General features: G+C 37.2%; 1 protein-coding gene across 1 annotated transcript in view; it reads right to left on the bottom strand.

Moving 5' to 3' along the window:
* The window catches only part of SLC9A9 (solute carrier family 9, subfamily A (NHE9, cation proton antiporter 9), member 9), a 525,806-nt gene that overhangs the window by 220,249 nt on the left and 279,997 nt on the right, over window positions 1-25,560 (bottom strand). Inside the window, exons 9-10 of the mRNA XM_012724853.1 lie at window positions 8,327-8,440; window positions 6,596-6,707 (exon numbers count right to left, since the gene is read on the bottom strand). Coding sequence (XP_012580307.1) covers window positions 6,596-6,707; window positions 8,327-8,440 — 226 coding nt within the window. The remainder of the gene's footprint in view (window positions 1-6,595; window positions 6,708-8,326; window positions 8,441-25,560) is intronic.

Here is a 25,560-nt window from a genome sequence, read left to right as displayed (position 1 = left end):
GTCTCTGGTGAATCCTCTCACCCTCCACATCTCTAGCCTGTACCCCAGTTCTGTATGAATCAATAAATAAATCTTTAAAAAAAATCTTATTGCTTTATTCCTACTTATGGGAGTAAGCCTGGTTAATAAGAGCCACCTATTGGGCCATTTCTGGAATGTGAACAGATTGAATAGGAATAGATCATTCTTAAGTAGCAATATGAGTAAATTGTGCAATGGTGTATATCATTCATTTATTCATCCACCAGTTATTTGTTAAAGTTTCCTCAGTTTCTAGTAGTGGGTGAGGTGCTGAGGTACAGAGTAAGCCAAGATAGGTAGATACTTGCCTTCACAAACTCCCAGTTTAGGGAGGCATACAGGTAGGCAAACAGGGACTCATGATAGAGTGGGATGGGCACTAGAAATGGAGACATGGTAGGTGGTATGCAAAGAGAGGAGAAGAACATGAAACCGGCTTGAGGAGTTACCTAGGTTTCCTATGGGAAGTGATGCTGAACTGATGTCTGAAGAATACAAAAAATTAGCTGCGTAACAGCAACCAAATAAATAAATAAATAAATAAACACATGACTTTTGCAGCAACATGCAGCAACCAGAAAGAAAAAGAAAAATACCAGATGGTTTCACTCATAGCAGGAGTATAATGGACCAGGTGAGAAAATAATAATAATGAACAGTTATATTGGCATATACCAGAGACACTTTATGGGGCTGGAGTGGGGAATGGGATCAAAATTGGTGGTGGGGGGTTGGGGAGAGGAAGTGCACTGGACTATGGTGATGGCACATGGGTGTTTTGGTGATGGGAAGCCCACGGGGATTACAACTGAGATGGAAAAAGGCACAAAATGATGTAAAAATAAGCTACTATATTATTTAAAACAAAAACAAAACTAAAAATTAGCTGAGTAAAAGAGGATGGTGGGTGGGTGTGGAAAGGATTCTGGGCAGAAAGACAGTTTGAGTGAATAGAGTCTGCTCAATAAATTCAATAATGGGATAAGCATTGCAGTGCTGATCAGATGGCAAATGGAGGAACGAGAAGCATCCAGGAGGATTTAAAACAAAACAAAATGAAGTGGGAGGAATGAATTGAAGAAAAAGGTTATGAACAGACTCCATGATTCAGGAGTATGTTTTGGGATTTGCTTCTTAAACACTGATGCACACACAAACTATCAATACCTGGGCATTTTGTTAGAACATGGATTTGGATTCATTATTTTTAAGGAATGCTCAAGTGATCCCCAAACTGTTGTTCTGAAGGCCACACTTCTGGGCATCAAAGACCAAGAACATATGCCAAGTATCTAGCTTACAAGGGGCAGGTAACTGTTTAGCACAGTCCTGAAGGCTTGATGGAGTTTCAATAGCTTGGATATAGCCGAAACAAAGACCTTGGCTCTTCACTTTCATGATTCCACTTATGTTTTCTTCCTGGTAGTAACTGATATTTAGCTGAATAATGCTACTATTGTGGCAAGGTCTCACCCTGGCTTTGATCACTGCTCAGCTGAGCCTCATCAACAAGACACTTAGAAAGGTGATCTTCCATACCTTCTTGAGCTGTCCTTCCACAGAGCACGGGTATTCTATGGGCCACGGAAGTGTCTCTTAAAACTTGCATAGCAGTAGCATTGTTTTTCCACTGAAAGCCAATGGGAATTTTTTTTTAAAGCTTTTCTTCCATACTTTCTCTTGAGCATGAATAGCTGACAGTTATTTGCATGCTAATGAGTGCTAGTGGACAGCCAGAGGAGCTACAGATGAAATCAGCAGCAAAGCGCAGTGACACTAGATGCTGCTGCCTTCTGACTATATCAGCTCATGGATGAGCTCTCATTTTATATCTGTTCATTGTGGCGACATTTTCCTGGTTTAAATTCCTCCTAGTTGACGTGACAGAACACAACAGTTTCAGTGTCTCTTCAAAGTGCAAATTGGAGGAACACATCCTCTGACATATTTTCAGAGTCCATCGACCTGCCCCAGTGCTTCCTTGGGCCCTGGCTTCTTCCCTCTTGTCCATTTCAGCACAGCAATTCTGCACAGGGGTGGAGAGGGCTGGGGGCAGGGGGGGCTCAGAAGCCACAATCCCCAAGTCACAGTGGTTTCAGGAAGGCTGCCAGGACTCAATTGGGCTTGGCATTTCCCCTCCTTCCAGCAACTCAGGGTTCTTATTTAGTTTTAAATTAAATAAGAATTGCAGCACGTGGGTTTGAATTAAAACAAGAGGACTGATCTTTGTAATATGCACCACATCAATAGGAAAGCTAATTTGTGTGAAACACAGCTCCTCCTTTAATTTAAACCACAGAGCTTGGCCTCTTAGGTTTCAAGGGAACTGAGAACTGGGGCGGGCAGCTCACTCCGGGCATTAACTAGGGCTATGCCTGGGAGCAAGAGGAACAGTTACAGGGGAGCTTAGCATTCCTCTTAAGCCCTTTGTGCTGGGTGTCACGCGATACACTAGAGTAGTTACAAACTCCTGGCCTTGAATTTAAAGAAGGTCTTAAAAATGTCTCAACGTAAACTCCCCCAATTGACTCTCAGAGGCAACCTTGTGACCAAAAGCAGAATTTGCTTTTGTCAAGCCCCAGAAGGCAGGCAGACACTATTCCTGACCTGGAGACCTTTTCTCATTTCCAGGTTCCAAAGCCTTCACGTGTGTAGATTACTAGTCTATACAGAAGCAATGGGTGGGGTCTGTGCTGGCTGAAACCTTCAATCTGGACCTGATAGCATGCCCCTCAGTTAACTGGGTCCAGAGGCTAGAGGTGGGGGAGGGAGGAGAGAGATATGCAGTAACAGTGGGTTATTTGTTAACAATGAGCCTACTGCTGAGCCAGAATTATCTGTATAGCTGCAAGCCCTTGTTTCAATGCTTGGTATAGGGGCCACTCATTACTAGGCTACCTACGTAGCTGGAGCTTTTTATAAGCTTTCACCTCCACCTGGTTCCAGATTTGGAAGAAAGTTTGATTCTGGTTTTGTGAGGGTTGCAAAATTTATATATTTTGGGTGTTCATCTTAAAAAAAAAATAACCTAAGAAACATTAGAGCATGCCACTGGGGTCCTCCGTGGACCTTGAAAGTGGCTCTGTAAATGAAAGCACTTGAGCTAAGGTGTTATTGACGGCAGTGGGTCAACTTCTCTTTGGAAGCATCTTTATCTTTCTGGCAATATTCTCCTGCCCACAAACAGGTATGCATGAAGTGAGGGCAAGCGTGATGGCAAAGGATTTGTAAAGGTGTAATTGACTAAGACAAAGTTCTGGTTCTTATCTGACTTGTCTTTGAACCAGCTAAGGTATGTTTTTGATGAGCCCAGGCTGGACTGAAGCCAAGCTCTCTTCCTTAGGCTGCAAGTTTCTTAAGCACAGGGTCCACACTCTATCACCATTTCCCCAAGTACCTAAGAAAGGACATGCGAGTGAATAATTAGCTGCTGTCTGTGAATGAGAGAATGGGCAAATAAATTCACACCCCTATTTTAGCCAGAGGGCCATTGTTACTCAGCTTCTCCAAAGGACTCTGAAAAATGTTTTGAGCCATCTAAAGAGAGGTATCATCTGAATTTATTAGAGAACAGCTAGAGTCTGCCATATATCATCCATATATCTAGAATCTGCCATCACTTAAAGAGTGATCAGAGCCACACTGGTCATAATTAAGAACATTTGATTGCATTATAAAGCAAATAATCTTGAAGAGCTTATCCTTCTGGTTTCAGCAGGGATTGTTTCCACACACTTAGGAAAGGCTAGAAAGTTGTTACTTGATTTGTTCTTTATGTTACCTTAAGTTGAACATTTAAATTTCTTATTTCCTGGAAAATAAATTTAAAATTTTAGTTCTGCTTGCAACACAGCATGTCCAGATTTATGCAGAAAACCAAAGTTGAATCCAAAACATTCCTCTTTATAGGCAAATACTGCCTTGACAATGTGAACTAAACTGAATTTAGGTGAAGGTCACCTGAAACCACATCCAGTGAGGGGCGTCAGTGGGTGCAGTATCTCTGAGCAGGTGGCTGGCAGGGCGGTCCTCCTGTGTTCAGCTTGCTGTGAACTGGATGGGGCCCAGCTTCACCTGAGAGACTTGGTAAACATGCTGGGCTGGATGGCTTAGGAGGGTAAACTTTCCATTTAACTTTTGTTCTCATGATGGTGAGGATTAAACTATACAGTGTCATGTCAAAGAGAAGGCTCTAAATTCAAAGTCAAGAGAGTTGGGTTCAGGAATCATTTCAACTCTAATTGGTTATGAGATTATGAGTAAGACACCCAACTTCTTCATATTTCTTTGTCTCTCTTTTTTAAGTTGCAAAGGGAGACCAAGAATACCCTTCTTACCTGGGTTTTGATCAATCTCAAAATATTACTCAAAAAAGGTTTTTGAAAATATAAGTTAACTTCTGATTTGAGCATATGTGATTCTATTGCATAACAATATAACATTATTGCCTCTCTTTGGTGGCACAACAGATTAAAGTGCAGCACCTTGAAGTTCTGCACAGCTGCTTCACTGTGTGTTGGACCCCTGCCCCTGAGGTGATCCACATGTGTGGCAGACCTCTCATGAGCCACCCACTGCTCCTCTCAGCAGTGTACTTTGCTGATCTGTCTGTTCTGCTCCCCGCTCTGCCTCTGGTGAATCTTCTCATCCCCCCTGCACCTCTGGCCTGTACCCAGTTCTGTATGCACAAATAAATAAATCTTTAAAAACAAACAAAAAATATAACATTGTAGTCTTCCTATTTTAAAGCTAAAGGAACAGCTTTAATTTATAAATAAATAATTCAATATTCTTTTCACTATGCCAGAATGTACCATTTATCTTATTAACTAAAAGAAAAATGTAAAAAATATCTTTTTGTTCATGTTTATTTCAGTGTGAACTGTGTACAAATGAGCATCCAATCAAATTGATAAAAAGATGCCACTTTGACCCAAAATGACTGTAACCCTCAGGATCTAGCAGCTCAGCTGCTCCTGGTGACTACACACCTAGCAGGTTACATGGGTACTGATGAAGAAGACAACGGGTGTCACTGCCTGAACATCAGACTCCTATGTGTGTAGGAATCCTGAAAGCTTTGCAGAGATCTTTTGGTCCTTTTTAATGAGAGGAAGTAGTTGATCATCATTTCTCTGAATTACACCAATAATGTTAACATTGTTGTAATGGGATTATGATACTTTTGAACAAGGCCAGGAAGTAAATACTGGAGGTTTTTTTTTTTGAGAATGGTCACCAGGCTTGGTCTTGTAGCAAAAAGTAACCACAGGCAATATGTCAACAAACCGGTGGCTGTGTTTGGTCTTTAAAGTGTACTGATTCACAGATCATGGCTTGCTTTAGAATATCACCAAAAAATCACCACCTTGGGATTTCCATTTGCTTCCATTTGAGATGGAGTCTCACAATGCTGGGTTCAGGGATACTTTTCTTAGAGCTCCTGCAACTAAGTTTCTACATCCACAAAGTGGGTTATCTGCTTCCCAGGAATGATGCATAGTGAGAGGTAAATAGCTGGTTTTCAATAATTGATAATCTTCTCACTGTTTCCATACCTCTGTTTGAGCCCCAAATTTTGTTAGTCTATTCTGAGAGCAATTTTTATATGTTTATTTGTTTTACGTTCATGGACCTCCCAATGAGCTGTTTTTAGGTGTAATGTAAATGCCCACACATACAGAAGGCAGATAAGAGACCTCTGAACAATCAAAGACTCAAGATGGAACAATTAACTGAAAAGAAGGAACCATAGTTTCTAGAGTAGTACAAGGATAGTCAATTCATTTGGTTTATTTTCTTTTAGAAAAAGGAGACTCCAGGAGAATTCTAGACCACTGGTGTCTAGAATTGCTCTTGACATGAGATGAGTGTGCAATTAATACTTGTTTTCTCAAACTAATAATTGGGTCTACCTAGATAAGATTCTCCTTTTTCTGAACCATGAGAATTTCCTGTGGCTTTGCATAGGGGAGGAATGTGGATTCTAAGGAGAAAGCACTGTAACACTGAACAAGGTGGCACCATTGGTATATAGTCATGCATAAGTCACTGAAGGGGATGTTGTCAGAAACGCAATATTAGGGATTTTGTTGTTGTACAAAGTCACCGAGTGCAATTATGCACACCAAAATGATACAATAAACATGAGGGAGAGGGCTGTAAGATACAGCCTGTCTGGACCACCATCCTCTATGCCATCCATTGGGAACAGAAACAGTAAGAGATGCATGACTGTATCACTTTAGGATGCAATTTATGCCACGACTGTTGAAATTCTCTGATAGGAAAATTGATCTGAAATAGATTGAGGAGAACACAATGGCTATTCTAGGCCAGTTTCCAACAGACGCTATACGTTAAGTCACCCCAACAAGATACCCTTTAATTGCATTTTTTTTTCTTTCTGGCCAATGAAATCCCCCTGTTGTTCAGAACTTAAGAAGTATTGGTGTTCTGCTGTGGACAGTGGGTGAAGTGGGATTATGCCTCTCCAGGAACTTTCAGAGTCTCCTGGTGGTTTCCCAGTATCTATGAAAGATTGAGAAGGCATCATAGAATGTAATTCACATACCTGCAAACATCATCATGTGCTGGAAGTTCCAGGGGATCTTCTGCTTTCGACCCAGATTCAGGAGAAAGGAGAGGGGATAGATGTTGCAAGCTCTAGCAACAAAAATGGCTAGCTGTAGATAAGTGCAGGTAAACATTGAGGAAAATGGTACTTCAATGAGGTTGAGATCCCTTGAACTTTAGACAGGATGTCCTGAAACTTCTACACATTCTGACTCAGAAAGGGGGTTGGGGGCAAACATGCCAACACATGAATGTTCACTTTGCTTCAAAAATTCATCTTTCAGTGGCAATGCATTTCCAGAAATAATAGAGAAATCTGCTTTCTTTGCACATATACTTATTTTAAAATTGTTAACCCAATAACTTTTCAGTCACTGTAAATTTTCTCATCACATTTATGCTGCTGATGACTGAGTCTCTGCTCAATTCTACTGCAAAATGGGAGGCAAAGACCATTCAGAGGCAGCGGCATTATCCTCTCTGGCAGCACTTTAGAAAGGATAAATGTACTTTTGCTCATGATTACCATTTTACTTTCCATCAGTTTATACTCACTGTAGCTAGAAAGTTTCACTTATTTTTTTTTCTTTCAGGGGATTTAATTTTGAGAAGAATTGCCTGTCTTAATGCATAATACAACTGCCACTTTAAGAAGCATTTTTCTAAAATCCAAGCTTTACACGTTAACATCTATAAAGATGTTGGTGTAATCATCTCTCCCTTTTGGTTGTCTTTGGCTTTTTTCCTGATAATCTGTCTGTTCTAGTTTGTCCTTAAATAGGATGGCGTTATCTGGGAAGAGGGAAATTTCTCTTCAGATTCAGGCTTTAGATGAGAGTTCAGCTTAGTACTCAGTGAAGAGAAGAGGTAAACGCAGGTGCTTGGCCTGAACCGGGCTTTACAGAGCTGGTCCACTCTCCTGACCTGGAAGGGCATTTGCTAGTGATACAGGAGGCTTCTGCCCATTTTTTCCAAGTGGTGAGAACAACCACTGACCGTCCTCAGGTTTATTTCCAGCAGTCAGGTTACCCATTCCTTGGAATGTCTCTGTCTTGGCTGACAGCTGCAAAGCTCTCTGCATTGAAAGTGAATTCTAACTTTTATCTGTATGCATCTAGGTTTTCCTTGTAGAAAAGGGAATGAATTATGAAAATAAGCTTAATGTGCACAATTCTTAAGATATTGAGAGCATATTCATCATGCTAACTTCTTTTGATCTCTACTCCCTTTATGCTATTTTCAAAGTACGCACTAGAAGAAAAGGGTTTTTATCATATTGTAATGAAAAGGTTTTTAAAGCTTAATAATCCTAGTGGCTGTCTTCTGATCCACTCTAATGCAGACTAAATATATTTGTCTAAAAGAATGAGTTGATAAAACCTTTATATAAATGATTCCCAATTTTAGTTAAATATTTGAATATTTAAATATTTGAATATTTAGTTGAATATTTGAAAATGTTATTTTCCTTTAATTTCCCCATATATATATTTTGTTGTTTTTTTTTTTTCTCAGCATTCCCCAATTCTTATCCTGGACTATATGTATTCAACAAAGGTTCCAATTTCTTGGTTTGTTTTTTCCTCTAACTAGAAATTGCATAACTGCCTTGAATTTGAGTCTTACAGTAAACATGAGGAAGTCACTTGGCCAATTTAACAGAATAATCAGTGGAGGTAAATCACATGTTATCTCCCCTCAAACCCATGGTTTATATTATAAAGGATACAATGGCTCCAAGTATAAAGAGAGCATTAAAGATGTGATTCTGGAACGTGAACAGTGCCAGGCCCATGTAACAGAAGATGACGTTCTCAGCCAAGAAGTTCATAAATTCAAACAACTGAAAACAGAACAGACACAAAAACCATTAACGTTCACTTAGTGAACACTGAAACCACTTAATGTCTTTTAACTCTACTTGGTGACTTAAGTTCCCCCCTTTATCTGGAAAGACCATCCTTCTGGTCTTGTGCTCAGCCTAGGGAGGTTGGCTGACTCTACCCAGGCAGACACTACAGTCTTGTTGACATCCCACACTCCTTTCCATCTGCAAGGCTCCCAGACATGGCCCATGGTAATATGAAGCTGTATGGTTCTCCATGGAATATTCTTACCCAGATGACAACAGTCCCTGTTACAGGACCTGAAATCACATGATTTGCTTTGCTGTTCTGTAGTACATGATGCTGTGTTTGGTTAGCTCCTTCTGTACTTCACTCAGTCAGTGCACTTGTGTTCCTAGTACCCAAAGCACTAAATTAAAAAAATAAAGCTTAGTCTCTCCCTGGTGGTGCAACCACATTATGAAGCTCTCAAAAGCCACTGCAGCATGAGTCTGATCCCCTACCAGGGAGCTGACCCACATGGGGTGGCAAACCTCTCCTGACCTGTCTGCAGTGTATTCAGTACAGCTGCTTGTCCTGCTCCCCACTCTGATATGGTGAATCCTCTTACCCACCACACCTTTGGCCTGTACTCCAATTCTGTAAGCATAAATAAATCTTTAAATAAATCAATAAATAAAGCTTTACTAAATTTCCATCCACAGGTAGGAGGGTCAAGTTTGGAAAACTTGGAATAAGGATGAATGTAGATTATCCTTTAACATTAGAATGATCCATATATTTCAATGTCTAGACAGCGAGACTCAGTACATTGACTGATGGAGGTATATCTACTATATGTCTGTAATTTCTAGCTGGTACAAAGAAAATTATTAATCCCAGGAATCACAGTTCATGCAGCAAGAACACAGTAGATACATCAAATTCAGTCAGAGGAATGGAGTAATAACATGCTATGCTAAGGGATGTTCCTAGGAGTTATTCTTAGACCATTAACTAAACAATTTAAGTTGAACATGAAAAACGTTCTCCAACTTCCAGATTAGAGGTAAAAGGGGAATGTGCCCAGGGGCCACAACAAAGGCAGACTGGGAAGAGATTTTAGGCTTTTCATTTAGAACTTTCTGAAACTTCATTCCCGGGCTGACATAAATCACGTTAGGTTAAAGATTCTGGAGGCATTTCTCCTGACTTTTTAACAACTCATTATTTTTTCATGTAATGTATTTACAGCCCTACAAATAATGTCCGATACCTGTAAGCTGACAGTTGACAGAAGAAAAGCAGAATCTTGTCAGAAACTCTATTTAGAGTCAGTGATAGAAAAAAAAGAAATTTTAAAAAATGGACACAGTCCCTTTGGTACAGGATGGCCTTTTTGCGGTGTCAGGCACCATCAATTATCCTGAGCACTCATTTTATCTTCTAGGACAGCTCCCTAAACAAACACCGTCACCTAACTAAGCACAGGGAACCAATAATCACACGAACACATGGGGGAAATAGAGGACAGGAATCATTTTCCTACCTCGATATATTTTTTTTTTTCAAAAGTGAGATCTGATTTCTGTCTTTACCTGATCAGGATGCCATAACAAAATACTATTGCCTGGGTGGTTTAAACAACAGATTTATTTCTCACACTCTTAGAGTAGTCCAAGGTCAAATTGCTGCAGGTTGGATCTGATAAACCCTTTTAGGTTTTCAGTCAACAGTCTAACTGCTGTATCCTCCTATAGTGGAGAGAGATTATCTTTCTCACATCTTCCATTAACCCCACTGGGTGCCTTACCTCTCAAAGACCCCATTTCCAAATACCATATTGGAGTTGGGACTTCAACATAAAATTTGGGGGGGCGGGGGGGGGGAACAAATATTCAGTTCATTGCAGTTATCCCATTTTAACACTAATAAATACTTAAAACTAAATTCAATCTCCTGGCTCCATCCAAAATATATTTTAGCCTACGGGGGGACATTTTGCTATTGAAGATCCATTTAGACTCTTCGTAGTTGCCAACATCAATTTCCCTTTGGCGGGGGGTGGGGGGGACATCCCTTTCCCGTAGTCTCACCCATGGTTGACAAGTCCCATATGTGTCAGACTCATACACTTTCAGATACAGACTGTGTGACTTATAGCTAAACCATTCAAATCAATTTTTTCCTTTAGCTGGTATGCTGGGTCTGGATTAAGCCAAAGAAATACAATGAGGCTATTGTAGGGATTGGTAGGATAAAAGACCTCTACCTTTTCATTGGGTAAGAAATCAGAAAGCTGCTAGCCATCTTGTGATCAGAAGAAACTGCCATCCGAGAGAGGAGCCTTACACTGATGGTAGTATTTAATCATCTGTAGTCAAACCCTCTTGAAGCAAAATATATCCTTAGACAAGATATATTAACTTAGACTTTGGTAAAGCACCAAAGAATCACATTTTTTTTTTGTTCTGCATTTATTTTTACATCATTGTTCACTTTTGTATAATGTTTGATTTCTCCTTTCAGGTGTTGTCCCCATAAAATAGCAACCAACAAGATACCCATAAAACAACACCACAGACTCTACGCTCTTCTCCCCCATTCAACCCCTCTCCCTCAACCTCCCCTGATTAATGTCTCCAATTTATCGTTTACCTGCTAGTTTTACCTTCTTATCTGATCCTTTGTATAGTTTCCCTATGTTTTTCTTATAAGTAAAAGCATCATCTATTTTTCTTTTTCCTTCTGACTTATTTCATTGAGCATAATCCTTTCCAGCTCCATTCATATTTTTTGCAAATGGCATAACTTTATCTTTCTGGATTGGGAATAGATTTTATTGTTCTAGTCTCTGCTTTGGGGTATTTACATAATTTCTATATTTTAGCTATTGTAAATAGTACTGTAAATAAACATAGGCATGCAACTATATTTTTGAATTAATGTTTTTGTGTCCTTTGGGTAGATGCATAGGAGTGGAATGCTGGGCCATATGGTAGATACATTTTTAGTAACTTAAGGGTCTGCCACATGGATTTCCATAGTGGTTAGACCAGTTTGCATTTCCTCACCAACCATATCCTCACTAGTATTTGTTCTTACTAGAGTGACGTGATATCTCATTGTGGTTTGGATTTTCATTTCCCTGATTATAAGTGATGTTTATTTAGCATTCCATGTGCCTGTTTGTCATCTGAATTTCCTCTTTGGAGGATTTTCTTTTAGCACTTCTGCCTGCTTTTTGACTGGATTCTTTATTCTATTTCTGTTGAGTTGTGTAAACTCTTCATAGATTTTTGATACTAGTCCCTTATAATTTTTGTGGAGTGCAAATACTTTCTCCTAACCAGAGGGAATGTGTGTCTCTTCATTTTCTTATTGTCTCTTTTGTACAGAAGCTTTTCAGTTTGATGTAGTCTCAGCTGTTTATCTTTTCCTTTATTTTCCAAAGGATCACTTTTTAATTTGAGGTTGGCATTTAATTCTCCCTTTCTGTATGTACAGTTTTTGCTAGTTTGCATTGTTAAAATTATAGGACTTTTATAAAAGTGGTTCATGTTCTCTTTTCTAACTGCTTAGAATTCCTGGCCTGACATTTTCTTTGTGAGGTGATTTAAGAATACAGAAGCATACCCTAATAGAAAGAGGATAAATCTGATTTTCTATTTAATTAAGTATTAGTCTTAGTAAGTTGTTGCTACATCTGCATGTTGATACTTACTGGCATACAGTATTATGGTATCTTTAGGAACCTATGCTTTGTAGTCATATCTTTCTGCCAAATATTGATAATTTGTGTTTTTCTTCCCCAATAAAACCTATTGAGAAATTATCAATTCTATGAGTATTTCCAAGAAGCTAATTTGGCTTTGTTGATTGTACCTTTCTTTCCCATTTTATCACTTTCTATATTATTTTCATTATTTCACCCCTTCTAGATACTTGGTATATTTTTTAAGTATATTTTCATGGTAACTTTGGTTTATCACATTATTTATGCTTCCAGTGTTATAAGTAACTCATATACTTTAGTTTTAACATGTTTTTATTCAGTGTTAGCATTTCTAGGCCTGGATGAGGTGGTGGATTGTTAATCCCTTGGCATCTGTTTTTCCTGTATTTATATATTTTCCTAGTTTCTCTCTAGAGGAAAACGAGTCTGATATCAGCATTCACTGATAACTAGCATTCCTGTGTGTTTCTTATTTCAGATAAATAATCATCTTGGTCGATTTTCCACCCAGAAATTTTTAACACTTATTTTGTATTACAAGAATATGTATACAACTTTAGAAAGAAATGACAATTTTCAAATATCATTAAGGAGAAACAGGTTGCAGAAGATTTTGGCTAATTTGAGAAAAGAGGATCAAAATTAAAGAGAGATTCCTGACTCATTCTTTATATCCAAATAAATTGCAGCAGAACCAATGAGTTAATTGGAACAGCAAAACCCACTTATGAATGTAAGCAAAAACCACCAGCACTTTTGAATATTTTCAATTAAAAATTTTATAAGAATTATTTGTAATATTATTTGTAAAAACATGGAAATAAATATCCATAATATAAGAGATGGTTAAACATATTTTGTGTACACTCATATAGTAGAATGTACTCTATGTAATTCTATTAATTCTATACCATTTCATATAGACAGATATCCAAGGTCTATTTTTAAATATTAAAAACTAAGTTGAATAAAGGACATGTATATGTATGAAAACATTTAAGTGTTTTAGCATATTCACATACACATAGTTTTCTCCTAACTTTATAAACACTTGTATCATTTTTTAACCACATGTTTCATAAACACCAGATTAAATTATAAGAAAAATTTAAAATTGGTTAAGAAATGTTCCAAGATATTATTTTAGGCTAGCTGGAGTGGCAACTCTTCCTCTTTTTCTTTAAGGTTGTTATAAAGCATTGTTAACTATTTCATGTTTTTAAAGAAATCTTGAAAATTACTTTTGAGTACAAAAGCTATAAACAATAATAGGAAATGCACTTATTTTCTTGTGGAACATCTTCTCAAGGATGCCTTTATTTATAGATTCAGAGAAAACATTTCTAATGTTACAAATATCTGACCATATTTTTAATATAACTTATTTAACTAACAATAATTTTTCATACATCTCTTTCCGTGAAAATAAATCCAAATCTACTATAACAATTTTTTAAAATATTTATTTATTTATTCATGTAGAACTGGGGTACAGGCCAGAGATGCAGAGGGTGAGAGTATTCACCAGAGACAGAGTGGGGAGCAGAACAGGCAGACCCATGAAGTACACTGCTGAGGGGAGCAGTGGGTGGGTCAGGAGAGGTCTGCCAGCCATGTGGATCTCCTCCAGTGCAGGCGGGAATCGAAATCATGCGGAAGTGGCTTTAGCTTCTTAGTGCTGTGCTTTAACCCGCTGCGCCACCAGGGAGGGCCCTCTACTATAACAATTTTTAATGGGAATACAGTGTCCCATCTTATTTTTCTACCAAATTGTATTTCATTGTACCAATTATTAGATGTTTGGTTGTTTCCAGATTTTCCCCCAATAACAATGCTGTTTTGAGTAACTTTTTTTTTTTTTTTACACAAATCTCTCTCCAATAGAGTGATTGCTCTTTAAGTAAAATCCTAGACTTCGTTAAAATGTATATGTCAGCTCTCCCTGGTGGGGCAACGGGTTAAAGCACCACATTAAGAAGCTCTCCAAAGCTACTGCAGCACAAGTTCCATCCCTGGCCTGCCAACACACATCGTGTGGAAGATCTCTTCTGAGCTGCCTGCTGCTTTTCTCAGAAATGTACTTCATCAATTTGCCTGTTCTGCTCCCACTCTGTCTCTGGTGAATCCTCTCACTGCCCCTGCACCTCTGGCCTGTACCCCAGTTCGATGAGCATAGATAAATAAAAATTTAAAAAAGGTATTTGTCTGCAAAAAAGATAGTTTTGCTTCTTCTTTCCCTATTTGGATTTCATGTATGTCTTTTTCCTGTCTTATTGGTCTGGCTAAAACTTCCAATGTTATGTGAAGAGCAGTGGTGATAGTGGACATCCTTGTCTTGTTTCTGATTTTAAAGAAAAGGCTTTCAACTTTTCTCCATTGACGATAATATTGGCTGCAGTTTGTCACATATGGCTTTTATCATGTTGAGGTATGTTCCTTCTACTACCTCACATCATGCACAAAAACAAAAACAACAACAAAAAAAACCAAAAAAAACTTGAAGTAGATTAAACAGCTAGACATATATCCCGAAGCCATAGGTGGGTGAAACACTATACAACAGATACCTCAGTAACATCTTTAAAGATATAACACCCAAAGCAAGGATAGTGAAGGAAAGGATAAGTAGCTGGGATAATCAATTTAAGAGCTTCTGTACAGCAAAAGAGACATTACACAAAAGAAACAGACATCCTACTGATTGGGGGTAAATTTTTTCACACAATACTAATGATAAAGGATTGATCACAAAGATACACAAAGAACTGATGAAACTCAACAAAAATAAATAACCCCATCAAAAAAATGGGCACAAGAACTAAAAAGACACTTCTCCAAAGAGGAAATGCAGATGGCCAAAAAGCATATGGACAAATGTTCAAAATTACTTGTATTAAGGGAGATGCAAATTAAAATCACAATGAGATACCACCTCACCCCAGTGAGAATGGCACATTTTAAAATAACTAGCAACAACAAATTTGGTGAAGATGTGGAGAAAAAGGAACTCTCTGACACTGCTGGTGGAAATGCAAACTAGTACAACCACTATCAAAAGCTGTATGGAGGTTTCTCAGACTGCTAAAAATGGAGCGTCCATATGACTCAGTAATCCCACTCCTAGGTATCTACCCAAAAGACACAAAAACACTGATTGAGAGGACACCTGCACCTCACCCCCATGTTTATTGCTGCTCTAATTACAATAGGAAAGACATGGAATCAACCTAAATGCCCAAAAAATAGATGATTGGATTAAAAAGATGTGGTACGTATACATGATGGAATACTACTCAGCAATCAAAAAGATAAACTCATGACTTTTGTAACAACATGGATGGATATGGACGGGATCATACTTAGTGAAATAAGCCAGGAAGAAAAAGAAAAAGAAAAATACCAGATGGTTTCACTCATAGCAGGAACATGAGGGACCGGGGCGGGGGTTGGGGGGGGGAGGAGCATTTGTAATAAAGAAAAAAACAAAAACAATCAGCAACTATATACCAGAGACAGTTTATGGGGGTGGAGTGAGGAATGGGATCAACAAAAAAAGGGTAGGAAAGGTGCATGGGACACATGGGTAAACTGGTGGTGAGAAATCCATGGGGATTACAACTGAGATGAAAAAAAGGGCACAATTTGAAGAGTGATGTAAAGATAAATTTAAAAAGACTACCTTAAAAAAAAAAGGTACATGTCAATTTATCTTTTTTTTCAGCATATTATTCGTCTGCCCTTCAGAATATATGTTAGCCTGTATCTCTTATAACCATATTGAAGCTACCACTTTACCAGCATTAACTTTTATTATTTAAAAAACAAATCTTTGACAACCTGACAGACTTACTTATTTTAAACTGTAGATGGTTTATACATGATGCTTTGCATAGCAATAATGCAGCAGGACTGATTAGTACTCCTTTGTCTATTTATATCACATAACAGCATCCCTCTGAATGAACAAGCTTCATAATAATTTCCTGCTTGAGCCACTTAATGAAAATGTGTGGGTGAATTCAATTTTGTTTTACATGTAAAATTCCCCTAAGGTGTTTCAAAAGGTGACTGTACAGTAAGGCTATGCTGACAGAAGCAACCAATTTGATTATCAGAGCTTCTTTGCCTGAGTCTGACCCAAAATAGCCAATTATGGAGATTTATTGGTCAATTTTAGTAAAAAAAAATTAAAAAAGGAAAAACTCCACCCCAAACCAAAAACAATAAAACAACAATGAACCTAATGTAGTCAATGCAGTATCCAGTATGAATAACTGCACATCTATTTCCTCCCCACTAAGAGTCAATGAAAAATAACTTGACTCAACATTTTATTTATCCAGTACAGTAAACAACATTTGTTTTGTTTTCATTAATTCAGGGTTTGTTAACCTTTGGAGAAGACCCAGATTAAAAGTAATCTTTGCTGAGCAAAGCTTTTCTTCAGGAGGGGGAAAAAAATAGTGCAAACAAGACTGGGGAAATATTTGATCTTCATGAGGAGATAATCTATATTTTAAAATTCTGAAACTTCACTATTTACTTACTAATTAAACAACTAATCTGATCACTGATGTTTCTTACCAAAGACTTACTAGATACTCTGATTTTTAGTCTGAGTTATATACTGTACTTAATGCACAGCAAAAAATAATTTCTAACTTTTTAACAAAGGTGTATCACTAATAATGATTTATTTTTACTGTCAGTAGCAAATGAAACTTTACCATATTGCGATGATTTATGCAGAGAAATAATACAGCAGTTCATTTTACCCTGGTAACTGACACTAACACAATTTACATAAGCCCCTCAACATGGCTGTTACTTGGCTTAGTCCAGGGTACCACTGTGTACTGCCTTGCATCTATTGGCCTAGCTCTGCACTGAACTTTAACAGAAATGAAGGGAAGAATAAAAAATGTTCTTTTATTCTCTCCATAATTTTGCTTCAGGATACTTTTTTATTTCTTTCTAAAATTTGTCTTTATTTCTACCTTAGAGCTTCTTTAGAGGTTATCTCAGATTTCATTTACACTTTATTGCACAGTAGATCTATATTTTGAACTCACTTTAGTATAAGTGAATAAACTTTATTCTTGTATTGGTGGATTTATAAACACAAATTACAATATAGTCTATTAAAATGAAAAAGTTTGCCCCTGGGGTCCTAATATTTCTTTTGTGCCAAATACTAATGAAACTTGTTCTGTTACAGGGCACCCCAGCGTGAACTGGGCCGCCTGTCTGTGGGGCCTCACCCATGTGCTTAAAATTAATTTGTACTGCAGGCACACACAAAAGGGTCAATAATGGGTTTATTTACAAAAGGGAAAAAGAAAAGGAAGCTACCCAGGTAAGAGAGAGGGATACAAAGTAACTGGAATATCTTACGGGCTTGGCTGACTTGGAGCTCTGGTAACAAACTAACTGAAAGCCCTGAGTCACTCTGTCTTGAGAGCCATTGCTGGAGTGAGGGAGCACTGTAGCAAATGGCTCCTATTTATCCCCCAAAGATCCAGAATGCCTGCTTAGCTCGGCTCTTGGGTCCTGACAGTTCTCTCCCTGGTACTGCTGGGACTTGTAGTTTTCTAATCACTGGAGTAGAGGGTGGAATCCAGAAAGCTGGAGTAGAGGGTGGAGTCCCCAAAACTCTGCAGAATTTCTTTAGTACATCCTTCCCCTTAACAGTTCAAGGTGAAGCCAGAAATTCTTATGAACTGTATTGTTAGCAAAGTAGAGGAACTGAACCGAAGAGCTCTCTGTTCCTTACCAAGAGGACAAAGACTCTCTGAAGGCTTCACTGCCTGTCAGCCATGGTACCCAGCATATTCCTCCTTCAATCTGAAGTTTTACAATTACATAGAAGTGTAAGTGCATCCCTTGATGATCCTTCTAGATCTGCGACATTGTAGTATATAATTATGACCATTTTAAAAACAGTAACATTGTGAATGGGATTTTTTTTTTTTTTTCAGACTTAGTGTTAGGGAATGAGTTAAATGCTTTTATCTACCTTTCAAGTTTTGGGTAATTTGTTTTACAATGCCAACAGAATGCATAAACTAACTGACCATATTCTCATTTTATTGGGGTAACTGCACTCAATAGTTTCTCAAAATAGAACACAACGAAGTGCAGAAGAGAGTTGTGCTGAGTTTTGTCTGTGGCTGCACTGCTTTTGTCAGACTAGGCAACTCCACATTACATGAGATTTTCATTGGAGCAGCCACTATATTAGTGAATCCTTATAATACTTTAGAGTTTGAAAACATATTAAACTATAAGGAATGACTTGGGGTGGAGGATATTTATCCCCTTCCAATGTCTCTTACAACCCACTCACCCACACCAATGCCCTCACTTTTCTCCCTCCCTGAAAAACCAAAGTGAAAAAAACAAAACTCACGTAATGCGTTTGTAACATTAAGACCAGTCCTTTTCTCAATAACCCTCTTGCCAACCAATTTCCCCCAATAACCCTCTTGCCAACCAATTTCCCCCTTAGAGAAACACTGTCCTTTGCTCTGTGCCCCAGAGTATCATAATAATGATACCACATGACATACTATGGCTACATATAATGTATAGAAGATATGCATATAGATGATATGCATGACCTAAATGTGATAAACCATACAGTTTGGATGTCTGTCTCTACTGGCAGGAGGCACACTCTAAATCCAAGATCAAACTCTTCAAGATTAGTACTACACAGACCCTGAGGTACAGGAGTTGTTCTTCTTCAGTGTTCAGATGTCTGGGCTTCTTGTAATATATTTCTTTGAGAATTCTAAGTTTCCCTGTGGATTCTGATACCCAGTTCTCTCCCATGCCCTGCATTTCACTGTTTTCTTTTTGATCTAATTTGACTTTTAAAAAACACAAAAATTTTAGCCCTCCCTGGTGGTGCAACGGGTTAAATTTTAGCACTGCACTGCAAGCTAGCTGCAGTCACTTCAGTGCTTTTGATCCCTAGTCGCAGAGGTGATCCACCTGGTGCAGCAGACCTTTCCTGTCTCACCCCCTGCTCCCCTCAGCAATGTACTTCATAGATCTGCCTGTTGTGCTCCCCACTCTGTCTCTGGTGAATCGTCTCACTGCCCCTGCACTGCTGGCCTGTACCCCAGTTCTGTACGCATAAATAAATAAATTAAAAAAAAAATAAAAATTTAAAAGCATAGCCTATGCAAACACAACAAAACATATTTTAAGAAAATGAATAGGCTTCATTAAGTAAGTAAGTTAATGTAAAAAGTAAAGTTATAGTTATAAGGAGCCTAGCTTCATTAAACTGAATAAATAATGTAGGAAGATTTTCTTGAAATTGTTGAGCTTATTACTTAAGGGTAGGGATATTTCCTATGAATTTGCTAAATTACTTTAGTCAGTAAACACTTATACAGTGTACTTATTTCTGGAGGTTTTACACATTAGATTCTTCTTTTTTGAATATTAAAAAATACCACTACAGGGTTTAGTAAGGTTGTAGTTAATATACTATTAACTCAAGAATAGCTTCAAGTCTCTACTTCGCAGAGTGCTTATTATAACATTGGTCATAAAGACTGGTCCTTAAATAAGATTGGCCTTGAATCTATTTTGAGGGTTTTAAGTGCACACAAGCACAAACGCATATATTTGCATGTGAATGCACACACACAAAATAGGATCACAAAATTTCAAGGGTAGAGTCACCTATACAATGCTTGATTGTTCCATACTCATTAAAGGGGACTGCCTAGTTTGTAATTGAAAGCCAACAAACACAGACAGTTCACTACTTTCCAAGTGACATTTTTGGACATCCATAACTGTCAGAAACTCTTTTCTTATGTTGAGCTGAAATTTGGATCTCTATCACTTTAAACCACTTGTCTTACTTCTGCTTCTTCAGTCCACACATTATAAGTCGAGTAAGATCTTATTTTATTCCATATAGCTTTGCTGTAACAGCAGAGAGTAGATTTCTGTAGGCATAGCTGTAGTAGTTAGGCAATTTACATGTAAGGCAGCAACTGCCACTTTTCATTCATCAGACTTGTTAGTGTTGAAAATAACATTTCACTAGGAGTTTATGACTGGAAAGTGGGGCCTGCAGTCTAAAATAATTCCAAAGGCTAAGGGGCTATGGTAACCAGAGTTAGGTGCAAATAAGTGTTTTCCAGAAGATCCTCTCAGTAAATTTAACAGTAGGGAGAAAAAGAGTCATGACATAACATAATTAGTTTCTCTGTAGTTCTGGCAATAAATGATAGCTGAAAATTTACATCTTGGAAACAATATATTATCTGCACATAAATTAAAACCATGCTAAAAAAATCACTTAATGAATAAACCAAGAGAAACATTGATATTACTTCTAGGCAGTGGTATGAAAAATTCATACATTATCAAAATTTTTAAAGGTTAATATTGCATTTCTTTAACTTTCTTTATTTAGCTGTTTTAATATCTTTTCTTGTTCATTTAGTGTGTCCTTTCATTTTAGTAATTAGCCTATGCTAAATTCTTCCTTGAGTGGGAGTATAAAGAATGTACACAAATTAAAAAAGGGAAGATTTCTAATGATGTAATTTTTTAGGTCTCTGACTTGAATACTAATATTCCAGTCCTAACTGTTGAAAACAACCCATGACTTGAGAAGTAGGAAAAGGATGTGTTCTTTCTACAGGAAGATTTACCACTGGAAACACACAGTGTTCAGGCCAGAAAACTGGGGTTCAGGCCAGAGGTTAAGGGACAGTGAAAGGATTCACTAGCAACAGAGTAGGGACCAGAACAGGCAGATTGACAAAGTACATTGCTGAGGGGAGAAGTGGGTGAGGCAGGAGGGTCTGCTGTGCCATGTGGGTCACCTCTCTTCCCAGGGACCAAACCTATGCTGAAGCAGCTGCAGTTAGCTTCATAGGATTGCTTTAACCTGTTGTGCCAGCAGGGAGGGCCTCCACTCCTTTTTCTTGATGAAAGTATTGCAAACTAAAATTCCCAGGATTAGGGACATTATTCAGTGTTGTTTCATGGTAAGTTATTTCATGATTAAATGCTTTACAATGTAAGATAAATGTGAAACACTAGAAACAAGCCAGTATTCATTTAAGAGGGTTTTGTTTCCTCTATATTAGAGTCAGAAGGTGAAGCATGTGTTTGAAATAACACTTGGTTGAATCACTAGCTTGAAGCTTTCCAGATCTTCTTTGTTTTCTATTATGGAACCCTAACAAAAACTGTCATTTATATTAGTGCATTTATCATGTTTGTGTTTTTTTTAAAGGTTTATTATTTATCCATATAGAACTGGGATATAGGCCAGAGATGTGGAGGGTGAGAGGATTCACTAGAGACAGAGCAGGGAGCAGAACAGGCAGATCAACGAAGTACACTGCTGAGGGAAGCAGCGGGTGGGTCAGGAGAGGTCTGCCACGCCATGTGGATTTCCTCCAGGGCAGGCGGGAATCGAACTCATGCAGAAGTGGCTCAAGCTTCTCAGTGCTGTGCTTCAACCCGCTGCGCCACCAGGGAGGGCCCTCATGTTTGTATTTTTTGATAAACTTTTAGATCAGGTACAACAGGAATAGTACATCAGTAATTAGCATTTTTTTTTTTTTAACCATCCTTTTCCCAATTTCTTTTTTTTGAAAGACTTTTCTTTGAGGACTTGCTAAAGTAACTTGTTATTTAACCTGACCAAATTCTCTTCAACCTTTTCTTTTGCTTTGGGATATTTGTATAATATATGGAGGTGGATAGTCAGGATTTCTAAGGCAAAGAGGTACACTGTATGGTCAATACAATTTTAAGTCTAATACATGTATGTAACATTCAATTTTATGCTATAAGTAAATAATATTCAAACTTAATTTTTAGTTCTCTGGATAGGTATAAATTTAAGTGATTTTTTTTTTGGACAAGGTAAAGAAAATAACACAGGTAAGAGTTAAAAATCATTTTTGCAATGCAGAACATTTTTAATTCAATTTTGAACTATGGTGGGGTGGAATGTGGAAAGGCAGTCAATACAAGACTTGAAGCCTACAGTGAAACATTGATTCTGTGAGAGTGTGATAGTCTTTATAAATCAGAGAAATCAATGAAAATGAAAGACAGAAAGATATGACATTTGAATAATGCCATTCAATCAGAGAAGAGCTTTCAAATGATTTTTATGAAGACATGAATATTAATATATCAATTGCTGATGAAAATTAGCTTTGCTTAACTTGCTCCTTTATAATAGTCTTTAAAATGTAGTGAATGTAATATTGTCAATTCTTGTATTGAACTTCTCATAAAACTTATTTTATACCCATTAACTTCGTTGAGCTTTCTTTTTCAGAAAGATTTATAAAGCCCCCTTCCTTAACATCATTTTGTATTAAAGCTATTCCACACACTTGACAATGTAGATAAAGTCAAAAGTTGTGATTTATTACAGTACAAGAATGTACTTCTCTTTGTTACCAAGGAAGGAATTTATATGTTCACATAAAAACCATGCATATATAAATCAATTCCAAGTAAGAGCTTAGCTTTGACTTATTTTGGGCATTTGGAGTTAATTTTATTTTTGTTCCAAACTGTTTAGGTACTAAATAGTTGCTCCACAAATCTCCCTCAGAAAGTTTCCTTGAGTTATATGTGCATTTTTGATGATGTTCCGATGAACTATATGTAAAATATATCATATATATGTGTATATATACATATAGAAAATTTTCACTATAAATATAACCAAAAGCTCTTATTACATTTCCACTTTCCTGCTTAACCTTCCATTCCTTCTAGAACATCGGCCTACAAATACCTTCTGCACACTGTAAGCTGATGGCTACTAAGTCACACTCCAGGGTGTCTACATCCCTACTGCTCTCACCACATAGACTTAAGAAGAATCAGATCACTTTCTGCAAAATTCCTTTATCTCTGCTTTAAGTTGGTATTTGTTAGCGTGTAATTTAGCTATATAGATTAATCAAATGTAAATATGAAAGAGTGGTGTTTTTAAAATCAACTAAATATGTAGAAAGGACTTGATAAAATTAGTTGCTTAGGAAATATTACTGCATTAGGTCGGCAGGACACATGTAAAATGTTGAAAAAGTCATGTTTAAATATCGATATAATCTTAATTTGTATTGCCTTGCTGATACCTTTTAATTCTTGGTTCTGGGAGAGTTTTGAATAGTTTTTTTTTCATATGTTTTTTATGGTTTTTGGTTATACATCCAAGTCTTTACTCCATTTTGAGTAAATCATTATATATAATGTCAGATAATGGACTAGCTTCATTATTTTGCATGTAGTTTTCAAAACCCCATTTGTTAAAGAGAATTTCCTGTCTCTAAAATATACTTTTGGCTCCTGTGTCAAAAATTAATTGTCCATATAACTGTAGCTTTATTTCTGACCTCCCAATTCTATTCCATTGGCCTGAGTGTATATTTCTATGTTAATACATATGATTACTGTGGCTTTGTAGTATAATTTGAAGTCTAGGAATATGATACTTCCATTCTTCCTCTTTTGTTTGTCTAAACTGTTTGACTATTAGGAGTCTTTTTGGTTCCATGTGAATTTCAATATTGTTTTTCCATTCTTTAGAATGTCACAGAGAATTTAATATGGATTATACTGAGTCTGTATAGTGCTTTAGGAAAGATAGACATTTTAATAATATTAATTTTCCAGCCTATGAGCAGGGAATATTTTACCATTTCTTCATGTTTTCTATTTCTTTTAACAATGTCATATATTTTTCATTGTGAAGGTCTTCACTTCTTTTGTTAAATTTAGTCCCAGGTATTTAATATTTTTTTTGATGTGATAGTTAAGGACAATCTTTTCTTGATTTCTTTCTCTTCTACCTTGTTTGTATATAGGTACATAATTGATTTTTATAAGTTGACTTTAAAACCCACTATTTTACAGTTATTTTTTCAGTTAGTTGGATCTTCAGTATTTTCCATGTATATTATGTCATCTACAAATAATGATAATGTTACTTCTTTTTCTAATTTGGATTTCTTTTATATTCTTCTCTTGCCTAATTGTTCTAGCTGGGATTTCCAACATTATGTTGAAAGTGGATATTCTTGTCTTCTATCAGATCTTAAAAGAAAAGTTTTCAACTTCACACTACTTAGTATTATGCTTGCAGTCGATATGTCATTAGCAGCCTTTATCATGGTTAGGCACATTCCTTCTATGCCCATTTTTTGGAGGGTTTTTATAGTTAAGTGGGTATTGACAGTGTCAAACATTTCTCTGCATCTATTGATATGAGGTGAAACATTAATAAAGATACCACAAAAAAAGAAAACTATAGACCCTATTTCCTGATAACATAGATGCAAAAATCCTAACAAAATCTTAGTAAGCCAACTTTAACAATATATTAAAAAGGATCATAGAATCATGGCCAAGTGTGATTTAGTCAGGGATGCAAGGGTAATAACAACATCTAAAAACTGCGCAATATAACTCACTACATTAACAAAAGGAAAAATAAGAATGCACTCCATACAACTGATAAGGAAGTGATCACAAAGACATACAAAGAACTCACACGACTCAACAAAAACAAAATAAACAATCCAGTAAAAAATTGGGCAGAAGAGGGCCCTCCCAGGTGGCGCAGCAGGTTAAAGCACTGCACTAAGAAGCTGAAACCACTTCTGCATGAATTCCATTCCCGTCTGCCCTAGAGGTGACCACATGGTGTGGCAGATCTCTTCTGACCCGCCTGCTGCTCCCCTCAGTAGTGTACTTCGTCGATCTGCCTGTTCTGCGCGCGTCTCTGGTGAAGTCTTTTGCCATCCCTGAGCCTCTGTCCTGTACCCCAGCTCTGTATGCACAAATAAATAAATCTTTTTAAAAAAATTGGGCAGAAGAACTTAAAAGACACTTCTCCAAAGAGGAAATGCAAATGGCCCACAAGCATATGCAAAAATGTTCAACATCCTCATAATCAGGGAAATGCAAATCAAAACCACAATGAGATATGGAAACAACCCAAATGCCCAAAAAATAGATGACTGGATCAAGAAGATGTGGTGTATATTCCTCCTATAAGTGAGACCACCTAATACTGTTTTTTTTTTCTTTTTTTACTTCTGACTTATTTCACTAAGCATAATTCCTTCTCGCTCCAATCCACGTTCCTGGGAATGGCATTAATTTATCTTTTTGATTGTTGAATAGTATTCCATTATATATATATACCACATCTTCTTGATCCAGTCATCTATTTTTTGGGCATTTGGGTTGTTTCCATATCTTATAATTGCAAATAGTCCTGCAATAAACATAGGAGGTTACGTATTCTTTTAAATTAATGTTTTTGAGTCCTTTGGGTAGATTCCTAGGAGTAAATTTCTGAGTCATGTAGTAGATCTATTTTTA

This window comes from Condylura cristata, unplaced genomic scaffold (genome assembly GCF_000260355.1).
Source record: "Condylura cristata isolate star-nosed mole 26May11 unplaced genomic scaffold, ConCri1.0 scaffold00014, whole genome shotgun sequence".
NCBI classification, from domain to species: domain Eukaryota; kingdom Metazoa; phylum Chordata; class Mammalia; order Eulipotyphla; family Talpidae; genus Condylura; species Condylura cristata.
The sequence above is the reverse complement of the archived record's forward strand: the minus strand, read 5'-3'. Positions and strand labels throughout refer to the sequence as shown.